The sequence below is a fragment of the Schistocerca gregaria genome, chromosome 7, assembly GCF_023897955.1.
Source record: "Schistocerca gregaria isolate iqSchGreg1 chromosome 7, iqSchGreg1.2, whole genome shotgun sequence".
NCBI classification, from domain to species: Eukaryota; Metazoa; Arthropoda; class Insecta; order Orthoptera; family Acrididae; genus Schistocerca; species Schistocerca gregaria.
The window spans coordinates 311,315,609-311,338,078 of record NC_064926.1 but is presented as its reverse complement, the minus strand read 5'-3'; the positions used below and the strand labels follow the sequence as shown (position 1 = coordinate 311,338,078).

The following is a 22,470-nucleotide window of genomic DNA, read 5'->3' as shown; positions in this document are numbered from 1 at the left end:
TCCAGGCTGATGAATAGTACTCAAAAATTGGTCGAATAAGTGTCTTACTAGCCACATCTTTCTTGGATGAATACGTTGAATTTATTTACGTTCGGGGTCAACTGGCAGTTCGTGTACCATTCATCGATCCTCTCTGCAGGTCTTCCTGGAATTCGCTACAGTCTTCTGGTGTTGCTGCCTTCCTATAGACAACTGCATCATCTGCGAACAGCCTAACAGATATTCGGATGTTATCCACAATGTAATTTATAAATATTCTAAATAATAATGACACTCTAACACTTGCTTGAGCTACTCGTGACTTTACATTTGTCGATTTCAAAAATAGTTCAAATGGCTCTAAGCACTATGGGACTTAACATCTGAAGTCATCAGTCACCTAGACTTAGAACTACGTAAACCTAACTAACCTAAGGACATCACACACACCGATGCCCAAGGCAGGATTCGAACCTGCGACCGCAGCAGCAGCGCGGTTCCGGACTGAAGCGCCTAGAAGCGCTCGGCCACAGTGGCCGGATTTGTCGATTTACACTAAGGTGACAGATGTAGTGGAATTGCGAAATGCACATATACAGATGGCGGTAATATAGCGTACATATGGTATAAAAGAACATTGCATTAGCAGAGCTGTCATTTGTACTCAGGCCATTCGAGAGGAACGTTTTCCGACTTGATTATGGCCGCAAGACGGTAATTATCAGACTTTGTACGCGGACTGGTATCTGGAGCTACGTTCATGGGACTTTCCGTTTCGGAAATCATTAGGAAATTCAGTATTTCGAGATGTACAGTGTCAAGATTGGGCCTAGAATACCAAAATTTAAGCATTACCTCTCACCAAGGACAACATCGTGGCCGACTGCCTTCACTTAACGCCCGAAACCGGCGGCGCTTGGGTAGTTGTCAGTGCTAATGCACAAGGAACACTGTTTCAAATAACAGGATAAATATATGTAGGGTGTTCGACGATCGTCTCTGTTACGACAGTACTGTGAAAATTCGCGTTAATGGCCTACAGCACCAAACGACCGACTTGCAGGCCTTTGCTAACAGCACGACGTCGCCTGCAGCGCCTTTCTTGATATCGTTACGATATCGGTTAGACCACAGCCGACTCGAAAATCCTCAGTTCCGATTTCAATCGCTAATAGCTGATGGTATGGTTTGAGTGTGGTACAGACCCCTCGAAGCCATGACCGCAACTTGTCAACAAGGCACTATGCAAGCTAGTGTTGGGTCCAAAATGGTGCGGCTGTGTTTACATGGAATGGACTGGGTCCTCTGGTCCAACTGAACCAATCATTTACTGGATATTATTATGTTCCACTACTTGGAAACCATTTGCACCCATTCGTAGCGAATGATTTGGCCACCCAGATCACCCGACATCAACCCCGTTGAATATTAATGGGACAGAAGCAAGAGTATAGTGTTGGCACAATATCCCAAACAGTAACACTTTTTCAGTTATGCACTGCTATAGAGGCAGCATAGCTCAGTATTTCTGCAGTACACTTCCAACGATTTGCTGAGCCCTTGCCACGTCGAGTTGCTGGATTACGCCGGGCAAAAGATCCGACACGATATTGGGAGGTTTCCGATGGATTTTGACACCTCAGTGTAGTTCCATTAAGAGCCACATGTTAGTTCTATCTGCTAGAATATTCTAAATGTTAGCGCAGATCTGATCCGATACTTGCCAAGGTCATATTCGTTTCACTAAATTACAGTCTGAAATTGTATCAAAGGCCCTCCTTATGACAGTTACCTCAGAATCAATCTGCTGGGCATTATTTACGACGCTCAAAATCTAGTGGGCGATCGGAGCGGGCTGAGTTTCACTAAATGTCTCTTTGCAGAATCTATGTTCATTTTTATAAAGGACAGTTTCGTTTTACAAAACCATTATAATACGTCAGCAGTACACAGGTCCCATACGAGTTCTACGACAGATTCACATCAGTGATATAGGCATCTAATTATGTTCATCTGACGAACGACCCTTCGCCAACCAACGAGCAACAAATAGACGTGACACTACGTCTATACGAATGTCGAACTACCTTACACACTACGAACGGAACTGAGGGAGAAGGAGGACTGGCAGTGAGATTACTTTAGCTCCCATCCATATTTACGACTTTAGTCTGTGGAAGCCGCCTAGGATGTAACGTTCCTCGAATCGTTCTTGCGCAGAATATGCTTGGTAGAAGGGATGCTTTTGCTTGGATGTCTCTTTCATCGTTAGGAGAATGATTGCAACATTTGCAGATCTACATTACTCGTGCGTTCTCCTGTGACCACAAGATGGTTATATTCAAGCGATTTAACTCGCTTCATGTCATACTGTCGTCCGAGTTTGCATCAGCAGCATCACCTTGCCTCTAATGAGGGAAATCCACAAGCCAATCTACAGCCGGCCACTGTGGCTGAGCAGTTCTAGGCGCTTCAGTCTGGAACCGCGCAACTGCTACGGTCGCAGGTTGGAATCCTGCCTTGGGTGTGGATGTGGGTGATGTCCTTAGGTTAGTTTGGGTTACGAAGTTCTAAGTCTAGGTGACTGATGACTTCAGGTGTTACGTCCCATAGTGCTCAGAGCCATATGAACCATTTTTTGAACTAATCTACAGATTGAAGTAAAATCGATAATTCGTCAGACAAACAGACCTTCCCTGTAAATACCATCAAATTGGCACACACACAGCACTAGGCGTCGAATGTCTGCTCTGCTATTGGTTGGTCCTCGGGCGTCACAAATCTGGTGATGGTGTAAATATAACAGTAACGTGTTTTGAGATGTTATCGTGCTACACCATCAGTTGTTTGATATGACTGTCATCCTTTCTAAGTTATTTTTATATGATCATAGTTTGTCAACTCCCTGTATTCACATCAGTCTCCATTAGCGACAAATAGCCTTTCCAACAACTCAGAAAATCTGTATATTACAAGTTTACTGTGTCCTACCCTACACATATTGCAGTGCGTGTTACTTACTATACCACAAACTAAACTAAAGGTACTAAGGTTTATATTGTTTTAACTTACCTGACTTGTTCGACGTATTATTGTTACGTGTCAGATAACTTCTGCTGCGGCCGCAGTCTGCAGCATACCAGCTTCCACCAACTTTAATACACTCCTGGAAATGGAAAAAAGAACACATTGACACCGGTGTGTCAGACCCACCATACTTGCTCCGGACACTGCGAGAGGGCTGTACAAGCAATGATCACACGCACGGCACAGCGGACACACCAGGAACCGCGGTGTTGGCCGTCGAATGGCGCTAGCTGCGCAGCATTTGTGCACCGCCGCCGTCAGTGTCAGCCAGTTTGCCGTGGCATACCGAACTCCATCGCAGTCTTTAACACTGGTAGCATGTCGCGACAGCGTGGACGTGAACCGTATGTGCAGTTGACGGACTTTGAGCGAGGGCGTATAGTGGGCATGCGGGAGGCCGGGTGGACGTACCGCCGAATTGCTCAAAACGTGCGGCGTGAGGTCTCCACACATCGATGTTGTCGCCAGTGGTCGGCGGAAGGTGCACGTGCCCGTCGACCTGGGACCGGACCGCAGCGACGCACGGATGCACGCCAAGACCGTAGGATCCTACGCAATGCCGTAGGGAACCGCACCGCCACTTCCCAGCAAATTAGGGACACTGTTGCTCCTGGGGTATCGGCGAGGACCATTCGCAACCGTCTCCATGAAGCTGGGCTACGGTCCCGCACACCGTTAGGCCGTCATCCGCTCAGGACTGCATACGACCGAGGCACACAGGGCCAACACCCGGCATCATGGTGTGAGGAGCGATCTCCTACACTGGCCGTACACCTCTGGTGATCGTCGAGGGGACACTGAATAGTGCACGGTACATCCAAACCGTCATCGAACCCATCGTTCTACCATTCCTAGACCGGAAAGGGAACTTGCTGTTCCAACAGGACAATGCACGTCCGCATGTATCCCGTGCCACCCAACGTGCTCTAGAAGGTGTAAGTCAACTACCCTGGCCAGCAAGATCTCCGGATCTGTCCCCCATTGAGCATGTTTGGGACTGGATGAAGCGTCGTCTCACGCGGTCTGCACGTCCAGCACGAACGCTGGTCCAACTGAGGCGCCAGGTGGAAATGGCATGGCAAGCCGTTCCACAGGACTACATCCAGCATCTCTACGATCGTCTCCATGGGAGAATAGCAGCCTGCATTGCCGCGAAAGGTGGATATACACTGTACTAGTGCCGACATTGTGCATGCTCTGTTGCCTGTGTCTATGTGCCTGTGGTTCTGTCAGTGTGATCATGTGATGTATCTGACCCCAGTAATGTGTCAATAAAGTTTCCCCTTCCTGGGACAATGAATTCACGGTGTTCTTATTTCAATTTCCAGGAGTGTATACCAGCCTTTCACAGGCAAGTGCTCTACCAACTGAGCCATCCAACACACGACTCACGATCCGTTCTCACAGGCTTCAAGTCAGAGTGTACTTCGTTTCCTACCTTCCAAACTTAACAGAATTTCTCCTTTCTTCCAGAAGTACTAGTTCTGCCAGGTTCGTAGGAAAGCTCCTCTGAAGTTTGGGAGGTAGGAAACGAGGTGGTGTCGGAATTAACGCTGTGAGGACAGGTCATGAGTCGTGCTTGGGTACTTCAGATGGTAGAACAATTGTCCACGAAAGCCAAAGTTTTCGAGTATGATTCCCGATCCGGCACACAGTTTTAATCTGCCAGGAACTCTCATTGCAGCGCACACGCCGCTGCAGAGTAAAAATTCCATTCTGCAATGTCACTGTTGTTTTCAGACTGGTCCATGTTCTTGAGAACAAATTTCATTACTGAGTAAATGTGCTGTGAGGCTGGTGTAAGAATTTATAACCTTATTTGTACATTCTCTATTGGAGTTTCTTTTACTGGATTAATGATGCTTGTATCATCAACAAAAAGTGTCATTTTAGTTTCTTGTTTCAAATAAGAAGGGAGGTCATTCACATACATCAAGAACAGAAGGGGACCCATCATCGAAACCTGTGGAACACCTAATATAATTTCACCTCAGTTAAATGAAGTGGGAAACTTGCTTAAATCATTTAAACAATTTGAAGAAACGTTTTCCTTCCTGTTATGTAGGTATGATATAAACCACTCATATGCTGTTCCGTTTTGGAGTGGCAGTGACTAAAACATATTTTTTTTATTGCAGCGAGATCGTTTCACGAAATTTCAGTCATCAACTTTCTCCTCGGAATGCCAATTATGTCACTGACATTCATCCACATAGGGAGAAACGATCGCCGTAATAAAGTAAGACAAGTCAAAGCTCATACTGAAAGATTCACAAGTTCTTTTTCCCACGTCCAATTCGAGAGTGAAATTGTCAAAAACTTATCTACAAGCAAGTGATTCCAATAATCCTCTGGCATACACTTGAGCGCAAAATGTAGAAGAATCATGTACGAGAACGTGCTAAAAAGTGATGCCTCCGAATATTTTATTGTGTTCTCAATATTCGTTGATGTATTACATGTAATACAAATTACTCGGTCTACTTTTCCGCTGGGCTGTCGCAAATCGAAACTTCCTGGCACTAGATGGCTCAAAACTGTAGTGTGTAGCATGGTGTGTGTAATGCAACCATGTCGGTGTGTGAGATGCAGAGTGCTGTAACTGATTTTTGAATTCGAAGAGTTACTCCACACACTCCGATACATTGCATTTACCGTCGTTGATCATCCTCCATACAGTCCTGCCTTTGCCCCATCCAATTTTCGTCTATTTTCAAAACTTAAAGAACAAATTCAAGGACTTCGAATTGATACTATGGGGCCTTGCAAGCGCAGGTCTCATTGTGACTCCTTCAGAGAAGTCAAACGTTCTAGAGTGAACATAATAACAAACTGGTCCCTCATGGGGAGAAATGTGTCTCTCGCCAGGATAACTACACTCCTGGAAATTGAAATAAAAACACCGTGAATTCATTGTCCCAGGAAGGGGAAACTTTATTGACACATTCCTGGGGTCAGATACATCACATGATCACACTGACAGAACCACAGGCACATAGACACAGGCAACAGAGCATGCACAATGTCGGCACTAGTACAGTGTATATCCACCTTTCGCAGCAATGCAGGCTGCTATTCTCCCATGGAGGCTGGCCAGGGTAGTTGACTTACACCTTCTAGAGCACGTTGGGTGGCACGGGATACAATGGTAGAACGATGGGTTCGATGACGGTTTGGATGTACCGTGCACTATCCAGTGTCCCCTCGACGGTCACCAGAGGTGTATGGCCAGTGTAGGAGATCGCTCCCCACACCATGATGCCGGGTGTTGGCCCTGTGTGCCTCGGTCGTATGCAGTCCTGATTGTGGCGCTCACCTGCACGGCGCCAAACACGCATACGACCATCATTGGCACCAAGGCAGAAGCGACTCTCATCGCTGAAGACGACACGTCTCTATTCGTCCCTCCATTCACGCCTGTCGCGACACCACTGGAGACGGGCTGCACGATGTTGGGGCGTGAGCGGAAGACGGCCTAACGGTGTGCGGGACCGTAGGCCAGCTTCATGGAGACGGTTGCGAATGGTCCTCGCCGATACCCCAGGAGCAACAGTGTCCCTAATTTGCTGGGAAGTGGCGGTGCGGTCCCCTACGGCACTGCGTAGGATCCTACGGTCTTGGCGTGCATCCGTGCGTCGCTGCGGTCCGGTCCCAGGTCGACGGGCAAGTGCACCTTCCGCCGACCACTGGCGACAACATCGATGTGTGGAGACCTCACGCCCCACGTGTTGAGCAATTCGGCGGTACGTCCACCCGGCCTCCCGCATGCCCACTATAGGCCCTCGCTCAAAGTCCGTCAACTGCACATACGGTTCACGTCCATGCTGTCGCGACATGCTACCAGTGTTAAAGACTGCGATGGAGCTCCGTATGCCACGGCAAACTGGCTGACACTGGCGGCGGCGGTGCACAAATGCTGCGCAGCTAGCGCCATTCGACGGCCAACACCGCGGTTCCTGGTGTGTCCGCTGTGCCGTGCGTGTGATCATTGCTTGTACAGCCCTCTCGCAGTGTCCGGAGCAAGTATGGTGGGTCTGACACACCGGTGTGAATGTGTTCTTTTTTCCAATTCCATGAGTGTATGTTGAGAAATATATATTTAGACATGCAGGATAAAGATGTAGAACGTTAACAAACTATGTTTTAATTTAAAAGCATTAAGAGTTATCACATACAAAATTTGGAGGTATTACTTTTCGGGAGGCCCTCGTAGATGCAGATGTAAAGTCATTATTGTGGGACTCACTTGGTTTCCACTGGCGTTCGGCCACACTTGGCTTTGAAGAGCGAGAGTGGATGTAGTTGTAGCAACAGGTGCCTGGGAAGTTGTGAGGTGCAGAAAGTGACTGTCTCGCACGCAGGACACGCGCAGTGCTGGATCGACTTCCCGCACAACTGGCAGTGGCAGGTCTACATGACGCTGGTGGCGGTGGCGCTGTTCATCGTGCCCACGGTGATCATCTCGGCGTGCTACGCCGTCATCGTGTTCACCATCTGGAGCAAGAGCAAGCTGCTGGCGCCCAGCGTGCGGCCGTCCAGGTACTCCGCCAGCCGTGAGTACCACACACCGCCGCTGGCTCTAACCTCCGCCACACCAGCCTGCCTTCCGCGACCACCACCCGCCACATCATCGACCACCGAGGCCCCACATCATGTGTCCTTGGTCACATTCGTGCCCCTCTTCACACACTCCAAGCTGACTATGCCGGACCACCTGCTTGAGCTATCAAACGTCACAGACCCCAGCTTGTAGACCTCAAATCTTCAGATCCTGGTTACATTAACAACCCTCTCCTTAAGCACCTTGCTCCATCTATCATGGCACACCCGACCACCATTTACAGAACTAGTCTGAAACTAACTTACTTGCCCTTGGTGAAGAAAATCGTATAATTTATCACCAATTGGCCGGACGGAGTGGCCGTGCGGTTCTAGGCGCTGCAGTCTGGAACCGCGCTACCGCTATGGTCGCAGGTTGGAATCCTGCCTCTCGCATGGATGTGCGTGATGTCCTTAGATTAGTTAGGTTTAAGTAGTTCTAAGTTCAACGGGACTGTTGACCTCAAATGTTGAGTCCCATAGTGGTCAGAGCCATTTGAACCATTTTTATCAGTAGCAGGAACCTGACTCTAGAAAAATCTCCCGCAGAATAACATCTACTATTTCAGAAGACAGTTATTCACATATGTACTAAACCAACAATAATTACTACCATTGTGCTTGTAGGCATTCGTTGCCCTTGTACAACCTTCTTTCCAACCGTATCTTCCTCAATTCCCAATATTCTTGTCTTATGCAGTCTCTTATAAATTTCCTTTCCACAGAAGTCGCTATATCTGAAAATATATATATTATGCAGGTACAAACTCTTTTTATATATGCCACTACCATTCTTCTTCTTCTTATTATTATTATTGTTAATACCACTACTATTATTACTACGACTATCACTATCAGTGACATCAGCAGCAGTAGTACTAATAATGCCAGTATTAACTATTACTTCATAGTCGGTATTACTTACCCACACTGCCGCTGGAAACAGATCATATTAAGGCTATTTGTCATATTAAATTCGTTATTTCTTAGGTAACTATGAAGTAAAGGAAAAGGTACACTAATGTAACAGAACGCCCGATGGTTCTAACCAGACTAAGTTAAATAAATAATTAAATAAATATAGAATTCAAATAAAAGTAGAGAATTAGCAATTAGCGAGATACAAATCAGGTACTTTACGATAACATGACTTATGCATTGTGCACAACAGATATCGGCGACTACGTCAGATGGCTCGAAATGTTTTGTCCTTACTGTTGTTCGGAAGTTTTCGTACCTTCAAACTCAATATCCTGGAAGCGTTCTTCTTTTTCTTGTTTTTTTTTGCGTCGTTCTTCCTTAGGAATTTAATGGCTGAACACTGACCTACAAATCCTCTGTGTATTAATACATCAGAGAACGGTGAGTCGGTAAGGTTTCTAGTCAGACATTACATAATAAATTATAATGAGTTGGTTTTACTTTATGTGGATGACGATGCTTTTCGGAGAGGGGGTGCTGCATTCCGAGAGATAAGAAGATTAACATTTGTTGAAATTAAAGTCGTTTATCTAAATTTACCTTTGTTTCAGCTTCTCCAGACTGAACTTTCGTACACTCCCGTCACCTACCAAAAAACAAAAGAAAAAGAAAAGAATGATGACACCTCATATAATATGGTATCGCACAGACCATTCATAAGCTTGCTTTGTAGCGTTCTTTTGTGTGAAACAGCAGTTCGCGGCCACAGCGTGTGGCGCTGTTTGACGGTTCCACTCGTCGAGACGTGTGGACGAGCTGTCGGCGCCTACGGCAGAGACAAGTGTGTGTGCTCTTGTCGGCAGGTGGCAACAGCCGTGCGGGCAGCGGCGTCAGCAGGGGTCCGGCGCCGAGCTTCTCGGACGACCAGGACTGCCGGCGCGCCAGCTCGCGGGGACTCATACCCCGGGCCAAGATCAAGACCGTCAAGATGACGTTCGTCATCGTCTTCGGTGAGTGCTGGTGGTGACTCTGGATGATTTTACAAATGTGGCATCAGGAACATTACCTCTTCGCAGTTTAGGCAAAGCTCCTAACTTCGAGGACATGAAGCCGCGCGGAGTGGCCGCGCGGTTAGAGGCACGATGTCACGGATGGCGCGGCCCCACCCACCGGAGGTTCGAGTCCTCCCTCAAGCTTGTCTTAAGCGGTAAGATTGTTTTAGTGTGTAAGTCTAGGGACCGATGACCTCAGCAAATTGGTCCATCAGGAATTCACACATACACTCCTGGAAATTGAAATAAGAACACCGTGAATTCATTGTCCCAGGAAGGGGAAACTTTATTGACACATTCCTGGGGTCAGGTACATCACATGATCCCACTGACAGAATCACAGGCACATAGACACAGGCAACAGAGCATGCACAATGTCGGCACTAGTACAGTGTATATCCACCTTTCGCAGCAATGCAGGCTGCAATTCTCCCATGGAGACGATCGTAGAGATGCTGGATGTAGTCCTGTGAAATGGCTTGCCATGCCATTTCCACCTGGCGCCTCAGTTGGACCAGCGTTCGTGCTGGACGTGCAGACCGCGTGAGACGACGCTTCATCCAGTCCCAAACATGCTCAATGGGGGACAGATCCGGAGATCTTGCTGGCCAGGGTAGTTGACTGACATCTTCTACAGCACGTTGTGTGGCACGGGATACATGCGGACGTGCATTGTCCTGTTGGAACAGCAAGTTCCCTTGCCGGTCTAGGAATGGTAAAACGATGGGTTCGATGACGGTTTGGATGTACCGTGCACTATTCAGTGTCCCCTCGACGATCACCAGAGGTGTACGGCCAGTGTAGGAGATCGCTCCCCACACCATGATGCCGGGTGTTGGCCCTGTGTGCCTCGGTCGTATGCAGTCCTGATTGTGGCGCTCACCTGCACGGCGCCAAACACGCATACGACCATCATTGGCACCAAGGCAGAAGCGACTCTCATCGCTGAAGACGACACGTCTCCATTCGTCCCTCCATTCACGCCTGTCGCGACACCACTGGAGGCGGGCTGCACGATGTTGGGGCGTGAGCGGAAGATGGCCTAACGGTGTGCGGGACCGTAGCCCAGCTTCATGGAGACGGTCGCGAATGGTCCTCGCCGATACCCCAGGAGTCCCTAATTTGCTGGGAAGTGGCGGTGCGGTCCCCTAAGCCACTGCGTAGGATCCTACGGTCTTGGCGTGCATCCGTGCGTCGCTGCGGTCCGGTCCCAGGTCGACGGGCAAGTGCACCTTCCGCCGACCACTGGCGACACCATCGATGTACTGTGGACACCTCACGCCCCACGTGTTGAGCAATTCGGCGGTACGTCCACCCGGCCTCCCGCATGCCCACTATACGCCCTCGCTCAAAGTCCGTCAACTGCACATACGGTTCAAGTCCACGCTGTCGCGGCATGCTACCACTGTTAAAGACTGCGATGGAGCTCCGTATGCCACGGCAAACTGGCTGACACTGACGGCGGCGGTGCACAAATGCTGCTCAGCTAGCGCCATTCGACGGCCAACACCGTGGTTCCTGGTGTGTCCGCTGTGCCGTGCGTGTGATCATTGCTTGTAGAGCCCTCTCGCAGTCTCCGGAGCAAGTATGGTGGATCTGACACACCGGTGTCAATGTGGTTTTTTTTCCATTTCCAGGAGTGTACATACATACACACAAAGGTAGACGGGTTCGTTACCTAGTCACCTTCGTGCTACTGAATGTAAAATGGTTGCTTAATTTTTGACGGAGACTGTCTCTTTGTGGTATTTTCATTTCAATTACATTCAGAGACAGCAAAGGACCAGGAAGAGGAACGGAATTTGCTTGAAAGGACATGGAAAGAAAAGAAGGAAATGACGTTGATGACCGGTAGTATCCACTTGGAGAACTTCGGCCGCCGAGTCGCATATCTTTTCAATTGACGCCACGTTGGGTGACTTGCATGTCAATCATGAAGAAATGATGATTAGGACAACAGACTACCCCGTCTTCGAGCGGAGAAAAATCGTCGACCGGATCGGGAAACGAACTCGGACCCGCTGCAGAGCAACCAGTCGCTCTGGTCACTCAGCTCAGGAGACGGAGAAAAGGTTAAAAGGTTAACATCAACAAAAGCAAAACAAGGGTAATGGAATGCAGTCGAATTATATCAGGAAATAACGGGGGATGAAACACTATAAGTAATAGACGAGTTTGGTATATGGGCAGTAAAATAATTAATCATAGCCGAAATAGAGGGGATATAACATGTCGACTGGCAAGTAAAGTGTTACTTAAGAAAAGTCAACATCGAATTAAGATTTAGTGTGAGAAGGTCTTTACTGAAGGAATTTGTCTGAAGTGTAGCCTTGTAGGGATGTGAAATGCGGACGAGACAGAGTTGAGATGTGAAGAGAATAAAAGCTTTCGAAATGTGGTGCTAAAGAAGGACGCTGAAGGCTAGATTGCTGTATCATGTAACCAATGAGGAGGGACTCAGTAGAACTCAAAGAAGACTAATCTGTGGTATAATTTAATTGAAAGGGTTGGATCGGTTGGCAGGACACATTCTGAGACATCAGAACACATTCTGAGAGTAATGGAGGGAAGTGTTGGCCAGGGATAAAAGTCGTGAGGGGAGGCCAAGAAATGAATACAGTAAGCAAGTGCCAAAAATGTAGGTTGCAGTAATTATTCAGAGTTAAAGAGGCTTGAACGGCGTAAAGTAGCACGGAGAGCTGCTTTAAACCAGTCTTCGGATTGAGGACCAACAACAGCTATTTTCGGATTAGGAAGAGTGCAACAAAGGGATTTGGTCTTCCTCCCCCGCTGTTCCGTTTATGCGTCGAAGATGCATTTGAAGAGATACAAGAGTGGGATTAAAAGTCAGGGTGAACTGGTATGAATGATAAGATTGGCTGAAGTCATTTCTATAGTCAGTGAAAGTCAAGGCTATTGAATCGAAAGGTCTGATTAGCACAAAGTACGCGTTGGGGTTAAGCCAAAAACGAAACTAGTGAGAAGTAGTAAAAATGATATAATCGTTGAACTTAACACCAAAACAGCGGTCACAAGTTAGACGAAGCGAAGGACGCACAATAACACCTGTGGGACGAAGCAAGGGGGTCATAAAAAGCAGAATATCACAGGCAGATAGGCATTGCTGGCCAGAAAAATCTACTTGTACCGAGCATCTTCTTTCATTTCAGGAAGAAAATTGTGAGTATGTATGTTCGTAACAGGGGATTGTGTGTAAGGAATCATGGACTGTAGGAAAGTCGAAAAAAAACAGAGTCAAAGAATACGAGATGTTTAAAATCAAAAGGATGATGAAAATGTTAAGCTTCTCCGCAGTGGTGTCAAGGAGACACGTGCGAAAAATATTCTCAAGAAAAAGGTGAGGTGTGATAGGCCATGCGTAGACATTCACAAATATCTTACATGGTATATATGTTGTAGATGATGCAGTTTGTAGGGGAAGGCGCAGATTTGAATATATCCAACAAATAATTCAGCACTTTGGGTGCAAGTTCTATTGTCAAGTGAAAAGGTTTACACAGTATGGCAAGTTGAAAAAGAGATGAATTAGAGTAAGGGAAAAGTGATGTATATGTGTGTATAATAAACCCTTTCCCTCATAAATATTTCTCTTATTCACACATCCTCTGTGTTGCCTCAGATGACGTGTCACTGAGCTAAATTGTACTAAGATTGCAGTACAGGCGAGGTACTTACTTGCTTTCACCGCCCAGAGTGGAACGCATAAGTTATAATAAACGTTCACCAACCTGCAGTCTAAAAAAATGGCTGTGAGCACTATGCGACTTAACTTCTTACGTCATCAGTCGCCTAGAACTTAGATGTAGTTAAACCTAACTGACCTAAGGACATCACACACATCAATGTCCGAGGCAAGATTCGAACCTGCGACCGTAGCGGTCGCTCGGTTCTAGACTGTAGCGCCTAGAACCGCACGGCCACTCCGGCTGCCACCTGCAGTCTACTACAGTTATTGTCACCTGCGCACAGCACGAAGGTCGTGATCCGTAACCTTGAGACTGTAAGAAACTCTTAGGGAGGAACTGTTGTTTTGGAAATGATTAAATTTCCAGTCAGTTATTTTATACATGACGCCACTCGCTTTTTCTTGACAAACACGAGACACTGCACAATTACTTTCCTTTTTAGAGTCACATATGATTTTTATTCTCTAACAAATTAATGAACTGCATATTTCCGTAATTACTATCACACTGTTCTCAAATATACGCTACTGGCCATTAAAATTGCTACATCACGAAGACGACGTGCTACAAACGCGAAATTTAACCGACAGAAAGAAGATGCTATGATATGCAAAAGATTAGCTTTTCAGAGCATGCACATAAGGTTCGCGCCGGTGGCGACACCTGCAACGTGCTGACATGAGGAAAGTTTCCAACTGATATCTCATACACAAACAGCAGTAGACCGGCGTTGCCTGGTGAAACGTTGTTGTGATGCCTCGTGTAAGGAGGAGAACCGTGAACCATCACGTTTCCGACATTGCTAAAGGTGGGATTCTAGCCTATCGCGATTGCGGTTTATCATATCGCGACATTGCTGCTCGCGTTGGTCGAGATCCAATGGCTGTTACCAGAATATGGAATCGGTGGGTTCAGGAGGGTAATACGGAATGCCGTGCTGGATCCCAACGGTCTCGTATCACTAGCAGTCGAGATGACAAGCATCTTATCCGCATGGCTGTAATGGATCGTGGAGCCACGTCTCGATCCCTCAGTCTACAGTTGGGGACGTTTACAAGACAACAGCCATCTGCACGAACAGTTCGGCGACGTTTGCAGCAGCATGGACTATCAGCTCGGAGACCATGGCTGCGGTTACCCTTGACGCTGCATCACAGACATGAGCGCTTGCGATGTTGTATTCCACGACGAGCCTGGGTGCACGAATGGCAAAACGTCATTTTTTCGGATTAATCAAGGTTCTGTTTGCAACCATGATGGTCGCATCCCTGTTTGGCGACATCGCGGTGAACACACATTGGAAGCATGTATTCGTCATCGCCAGACTGGCGTATCACCTGGTGTGATGGTATGGGGTGCCATTGGTTACACGTTACGGTCACCTCTTGTTCGCATTGACTGCACTTTCAACAGTGGACGTTACATTTAAGATGTGTTACGACCAGTGGCTCTACCCTTCAGTCAATCCCTGCGAAACCCTACATTTCAGCAGGATACTGCACGACCGCATGTTGCATCTGTCATCAGTACCTTACACCATATTACGTCATTTTGCCACAGCTGCTTCTCAACTGCTCTAAAAAAACCTCCTTGTAGCCGAATATGATTGCTGGAAGGCCAAAATTTTACAACGAGAGATAAATTCGTTATCCACCAGTCGTAATGATGAAAAGAAAAGTTAACTGTTGTTTTCAGCTGTTACTGATATAGTAAAGTTGTATATCAAAGTATCTGGATATGGTGACACTCTTCTTGGAACGGATTTACGACATGGAGTAACCAAACTTAAAATGTTGAAGCGTGTATATCACAGTGTCTGAAGAGAGAAAACTTTAGGCATTGAATACTAGTATATAGCGACAACAGCGGTCGAGGGGGAGTCGCAGAGCGTAGTTCAAAAATCAGTCATCACATAAACGGTTGCCACCGTAAGTCTGCAACGAACAGTAATCATTCATTCTTCATGCATCAGATAACAATCACTCTTCAAATAACAAGAACGAAATAAGAAAAAAATTTATAAATGTCTCATCGCCGACGTCACAGTATTTAGTTCAGGCTTGTTATGCTAACACAATACCTATTCTCAGTAGTCGCCCAACGATGATTTGAGACTAATAATATGTAATAATTTCTTACCTAAAAAACTAAAACGTACATAGAGTGCAGCATTTATTATAGAGGGTTGATCTAGACCGGAGCAATCCGCGTTTATGATGCTTAATTTTATTTCCTTGCCTTGGAATGTACAACTAAGCTTTGGAATTTGGAGTAAGTTTGAAACAATCAAACATTTTAAAAAGAAATATACCGCGAAAACACTCCGACAGACAAATAAACAGAGAATCACGTTGGTGCAAAACTTAAACAGAACTGAGATAAGGCACAATAAGGAAACTCAGCAGTGTTACGGCACAACGATACCACTTAAGGGACTCAGTCATCTGCGATAATAAAAACTTCAATTATGTAACTTTAAGCTGAAGCATAGATCGACGCAAGAATTTGAAAAAATAGGTAGTATGAGAGTATTTATCTGAAATTCGAAGTCCGTGACAAACAGGCCGTCGCGAGAGTATTTTTCGGGCCACCGATTTCTTCGATCTGAGACCTGGAGTGCCACGGAAATCCTAGACATCTGGCAATCCTATTCTTGGAACAAAAACTTTCTTCCTGCTATTTTGTCGGAAACTAACATTTAGAGACGTTGGCTGTGGAAAAAATACAAGTTGATTCTTACGAAGAGTAGCTACTGTTAATAAAGATGTTTCTTTGCCCAAATAGCTCCGCTGCCGGTTTCAAACTGACAGGTTCATCTTCAGACGGCTCCTCACGTCCATACTTCATTTGTTGTTGGTGACATTAGTTGGTGGAAAATAACAAAGAACAACTAATGTAAAGAATATCTAATTTACAGTAAGCTGGAAGTTCGTAATTATACGTAAACAGCAGTCTGATGACTAATCTGTCGTCACGAAACTGGTGACGGTGTGTTTGTGTAAATAACCTTTGGGTGCTTATTGTTTTCTTCATTGTAAGAATGATCTTGTAACTACTTTTTATTGGCACCTATAAACAACCAGGTTCCTGGTACGGCGTTTACGTCATACTTAATAAAATATTTATTGCCTGATTAGCCTAACTATTGTTCGCGGTAATACGGTGAACGCTGCATGTCTTCTCACTTGTCTGGATACAAATAAGCTGCACAGAAGAGAGATACAATATTTTTTATTCTTCTGACAAAAGTGAGATTTGGCACTTTGAAACCTTTCACATTCCAACCTTCAAATAACCCCAATGAAGCTCGACAATTTTTAATCATATAACAAACATAGAATTCAGCAAGATGTAGCAATGATAAAATAACACATGAATAAAGTTTTTGTGACTAGTATCGCTACAGTAAATGGTAAATCGTCTTGAGACTAACTGTTTGGAGGGTTGGGGTTCGACTTTTCAATGTTCCTCTGGCAGCTGAGAGAAATAACACAGATACAGTCATTGCCTGTAAGCTGGGCTGTCAAGCCGAAACAGCAGGATACGTTTATGTAAGCTCATATATCAGAGGAGAGTGTCCCACGAGTTAGACAGTGACCTCATCACAATGCATGAGCCGACAACGCGAGTTGAATGTTACCTAACACGACCGGTGCAGGCGCCGAGTGCAGCAGAGACTGTTTATTCCATTATTACCTGCGGCCGGAGCACACACGCCAAAGGCAGCTCACTAATTACCACGGGAGGACCTGTGACGTGGGAGCGTCAACGCAGAGCACTGGCCAATAATGGACTCCAGCATCCGGCCACGTCCCGTAGATCCACCGTAATGTCGTTTGCTCCGCTCGCTGGCGCGTCTGAAGCCTGGCAATTTCCGTTCGAGCCTTACAGCCCACTTAAAAGCTGGTATAGAGCAAAGCACACTGACAGTTCAGTTTAAGCCTCTAGGCAGATGACACAATTAGAAGCGAAGCTTACTGAACCAGTGCCTGGACTCTTTCATTTCTGCGCACGTGCAGTCCTACGACAAATGTTCGACCAGACACGCTACTCGTTAATTCTGAATTGTTCCACTAAACAATCCTCGGCAATAGGATGTAAAACGTCTGTGGATGTATCGTATACTATGTACTAGGTTCGCCTCGTATGGTATTCAAAACGGTTGTAAATCTTTAATTACTTCAAAGATACTTGGTAAGTTTATCGCACTGGAGTAGCGTTTGTCATATCTAAGCACGTACTACAACTATGAGAAAGATGAGAAATATTGTTGACCAGTCGATATAACGATTTGTTTCCCTTGTCCATATTGTTGTGTCGGCTACTGTTGGAGTCAACACGGACACAGACAAGGAAGCAGGGAAGTTACGATGGCCGGTAGCAGGAATCCAAAATGGTCTATACTTTTTTTTCCTTCTTTTGGTTTAGAGGTATAGCCGCTCCACGCCAACAACGGCATGATGGCCAACTCAAAAGGTCTACTGCCATCTATGCACAAAAAGGCTGCGTTCACACTGCCGGCCGGTCCGGGCCGGGATGACTCGTACTGGGTCGGCTCGTGCCAAGCCAGCTCAGGCCGACGTGTAGTGCATCCACATTGCGCGCCGCGCCGAGCCGGGACGGCGAAATCGGGGAAAGTACACTTGTCCGATTTTCATGTTTTAAAAATTCTTAGCGGTATATAAGACTTCGCCACATCGTTTTATTAACTTATTTTGTCCTTAACACCGTTACTTACGTCGTGAAAAAAGAAAAAGTCTACTTTTGATTTCGCGTGATTTCTTAGTTTCGTAACGCTTTCCAACCGATTTTGAAGAACGTATGCGGCTAAAAAATTTGATTTTTGTACACGTGGTAGTGTAGCATCTTATCTTCGTATTGAATCATTTATCTTTCCATATTTCTTAACAGTCATTTTGAAATGATGCTATTTGTCTACGTTGTGCCCTTGATTTACAAATCTTGTAGTAAAAAGTTATGTAGCGGGTAGCTTACTGTTAGATCCGTTTTAGACCATACGTTGTTGGGAATGAAATGCAGCTAAAAGTACCAAAAAGTTTTTGAAATGATAATGATACTGATATCTGTCTCTGGTCACAAGTAATGCGAGCTACTCAGTGGCGCCAGTGCCACGGAGTTCGCGCGGTTACAGCTTGGTTTAGTGTAGTCGTATGATGCAGGACAGAAAAAAACTAATTACTAGTGATCAGCGCAGACCTAGTGTCGGTCCCTCGTATTATTTTAATGGTCTCATTGTCTAGATAAATCCAAATGTATAAGAATTTTTCCCTCTGCTACTGGACAATCATCTGCTATGCTTTTATAATTGGCCACACGTTGCATCACAAAAGACACACAATTATTTGTCATGAACATCCTACAATTAGTATAAAGTACATTTTGTATTTCGAACTAAAAGATAAGAGTATATTAATCTAAGATGAGATCTTGCTCATGATGCATTGTAAAACTAATCACATAAACAAACTGAGATTTGTGATACGTTTACTGAAGAAACTGAAGCGCTCGTTGTCTATTTTGACAGAAAAAATAATGGAGAGTTAATGAATCTACTTTAGATCGACACAGATGTGGGTTTCATTGGTCTTCATTTTTTTCTTTTCTTCCTTGGCGGGCTGCGGTGCACTGTCAAGGTAATCCCCACTCTTTGGCTAAATGGCTGTTAGCTGCCGGAGGCCAAATAAATAAATTTAAAAACTCCCCACCCTTTCACAACTGACATGCAAGTCAGTAGAAAACGCAGCTGCAGTTAACAGTTGCTCGCCTTTAGCTAGTTTGTGCTGTCGTGTAGAACAATGTCTTCACACTTTTATTGGTATTGTTTTGAGTCTGCAGTAACTCGTAGAGTTTTGAAGTACAGAGGAACTAGGAGGTTATGGATTCATCCCATAAAAAGCGACAGGCATTTAGGAGAGTTTTTTTCTTTACATGAAGAACTTAAAAACTATCCTCAAATTTTTTTCATATTACAGAATGAATCATAATACATTTCAGTATGTGCTGCAGAACATTCAAGACAATATTTCGAAACAGAACACAAATTTTCTCAGAAGTGTAATAGCAGAAGAAAAATTTTGTATAACGATAAAGTATGATTCGTTAGTACACACATTTTGGTTTGCAGTAGAACTTGGTACAGCATTCACTACCTCAGATTAATTGTAGTCATGGTTTTGTATTTAAAATTTCACAAACGCTTACCTCTGAGGGGAAGAGAGTTTATGGGACTCCTGAGTATCATTAGGAAGTAATTAGCTTCCTCATTTTGGGTAATGTCTTGCTGTGCCTTCAGCGAAGAATCGCAGAAATACTCCTTAAGAATTTTCCAAGTTTTTCTTCTTTTTTCTTCATGATGCAGCGCTTGGCAGTGGTGATGGTTCAAAAGGTGGAGACACTGATGACCTCACAGAATTCTTTTCATTGCCTTGTAAGATAGACAGATTGATAGGCGAAGAGTTTTGAGATAATGCCCTTTGACTCAGTGGTTCTATTTACACTGATAAGGAACTGTGCATAGCTCTTGGACCTTAGGAAAATCATATGACAGAACAAAGACTGAGTGGAAAATCATTTTAGTATACTATTCCCTGGATAACCTGACCTTATTTTGCCAAGTTATACAAGTTATTGTCTGTAACTGTCTCTCAGGTCTTTGCATTTCGATTTCATTATTTGAATTGAAAGAATATAGAAGGGTGCAAGAAAATGTCTCTTTAATTATTTATTGTTGTATAACCGTGAAATGATATGGACTAAGTAAATATCTACCGTGCAAACAAAACTATAAAAACTTCGCCCAACACCACACTTGAATAACACATTTTACGAGTTTTTTTCTCAGGTATATGTCTAGTGGCATCTCCTTTCATGCACTAGCATCGTCATTCCGATTAGGAGTGTCCACCGTATCAATGGTGGTGAAAGACGTTTGTATGGCCACATGGGAGTCCCATTCATTTACCAACGCCAACTGTTTCTAGATTTAAAGAAATTGCCAGTGAAATGCATACGAGATGGGTATTTCCAAACTGTGTTGGATGTATAGACGGGAAGCACATACTTGTCCAATGTCCTAAACTTTCTGGCACCATGTTTTACAATTACAAACAGTATTATTCGATTGTACTCCAAGCAGTTCCTGATGCAGATTACAAATTTATAGCTGTAGATGTTGGTGCCTACGGTAAACAGTCTGATGCAGGCGTGTTTAAAGGAAGTATGTTATATAAGAAATTTACAAATGGGGAGCTGTTATTACCGCCACCAAGAAGACTTGAAGGAATGTGGCAGGAACTACCTACGTCATTTTGGGAGATGAAGCTTATCCTTTATTAGAGAATTTTATGAGACCTTTTCCTCGCAGAAATTTGGACGAGAAGACTCTATACAATTATATGCATTCCAGGGCAAGAAAAGTTGTTGAATGTGCTTTTGGTATAATGACCAATAAATGGAGACTACTGAGGAAGGTAATTGAAACATCCATTGACGTAGCTGATCACGTAGTCAAGTGCATTTGTCTACTTCATAATATTGTCATTGACAGAGAAGGATGCGATGTTGAAGCTGATAAGTTTTGTAACAATGCTGATATGCAGACAGCTGGTGCCACATTCAACAGAAATTCCACATTACGTTGGAAAACTGTCAGGAACACTTTTGTTGAATATTTCGTTAAAAATGCAACTTAAAATAATTAAAAAACCTTTCAAAAATAAATTTTGGAATTGAAAGTACTTGGCTATTTATGGTATTTTTGTGTATCTCATTTCATTGTAAATAAAACAAATAAAATTATAAAGGAAAATAATTTATATTTGTCTGTACTATCTGAAACACACTCCTTGGTTACTTCATTCCATAATATGGAAACTGCATCATTACTGTCATACTAGCCGAATTTCTGATACCAAATTGATGGACACAAGTTAATTTCATGTATATGTTATTCTGCATTAATTAAAGTAAGAACATCGCAAAAAGATGTCACAGACAACAGCTTACAGTAACGTATCACAGCATGACTTTACAATGCATTGTCATATGGTAGGGACACATTTCCGTCCCTCAGTGACACTCATATCTGTCTCCATTTACAAGTAAATGCGAACTATTCAGTGGCGCCAATGCCGCGATCGCTGGCAAGCTATTGTTGTAAATGCATGTAAACACGGTAGATTAAATAAATGAAATGAAAAGTAATTTCGCAGGTATCATTACAATAAAGGTGATTTTTCCTCACTGATTGTGAAATGTGAGGTAACATCTTAAAATAAAAGACGTGTGCAGTCACACTTGTGATGAAAGCAGAAGGGAGATGTGTGGTGCGTGTGCTGCAGAAGCTGTACTGCTGCTCCACAGGCTCGCGCCTGCGGTCGCCCCGCGCCGGCAACATTAAACACTCGGGATGTCGCCTGTTCGGCTCCGGGAGGCTCATGCCGTGTCGGCGCGGCCCGGCCGCCAGTGTGAACCCCGCAATTCAAAACCATATGTTTGATATCAAAGCGAGATGTCCATCTTATATCCTCCTTCCAAGACACTGTCCATTCCATTCAACTGCTCTTCCAAGTCCTTTTCTGTCTCTGACAGAATTACAATGTCATCGGCGAACCTCAAAGTTTTTATTTCTTCTCAATGGATTTTAATTCCTACTCCGAATTTTTCTTTACTGTTTGCTCAATATACAGATTAAATAACATCGGGCAGAGGCTACAACCCTGTCTCTCTCCCTCCCCAACCGCTGCTTGCCTTTCATGCCCCTCGACTCTTATAGCTGCCATCTGGTTTCTGTACAAATTGTAAATAGCCTTCCGCTCCCTGTATTTTACTCCTGCCACCTTTTGAATTTGAAAGAGAGTATTCCAGTCAACACTGTCAAAAGCTTTCTCCAAGTCTACAAATGCTAGGAACGCAGATTTTCCTTTCCTTAATTTTCTAAGATAAGTCGTAAGGACAGTATTGCCTCACGTGTTCCAATATTTCTACGGAATCCAAACTGATCTTCCCCAAGATTGGCTTTTCCATTCGTCTGTAAAGAATTCACGTTAGAATTTTGCCCCTGTGTCTTATTAAACTGATTGTTCGGTAATTTTCACATCTGTCAA

General features: G+C 44.7%; 1 protein-coding gene across 2 annotated transcripts in view; it reads left to right on the top strand.

Moving 5' to 3' along the window:
- The window catches only part of LOC126281880 (cardioacceleratory peptide receptor-like), a 1,969,042-nt gene that overhangs the window by 1,913,656 nt on the left and 32,916 nt on the right, over positions 1–22,470 (top strand). The window contains exons 5-6 of one of the 2 annotated variants that reach the window (XM_049981192.1): positions 7,428–7,605; positions 9,450–9,596. In XM_049981192.1, coding sequence (XP_049837149.1) covers positions 7,428–7,605; positions 9,450–9,596 — 325 coding nt within the window. Of the gene's footprint in view, positions 1–7,427; positions 7,620–9,449; positions 9,597–22,470 lie in introns of both variants that reach the window. The other variant, XM_049981193.1, reaches the window with a different exon arrangement.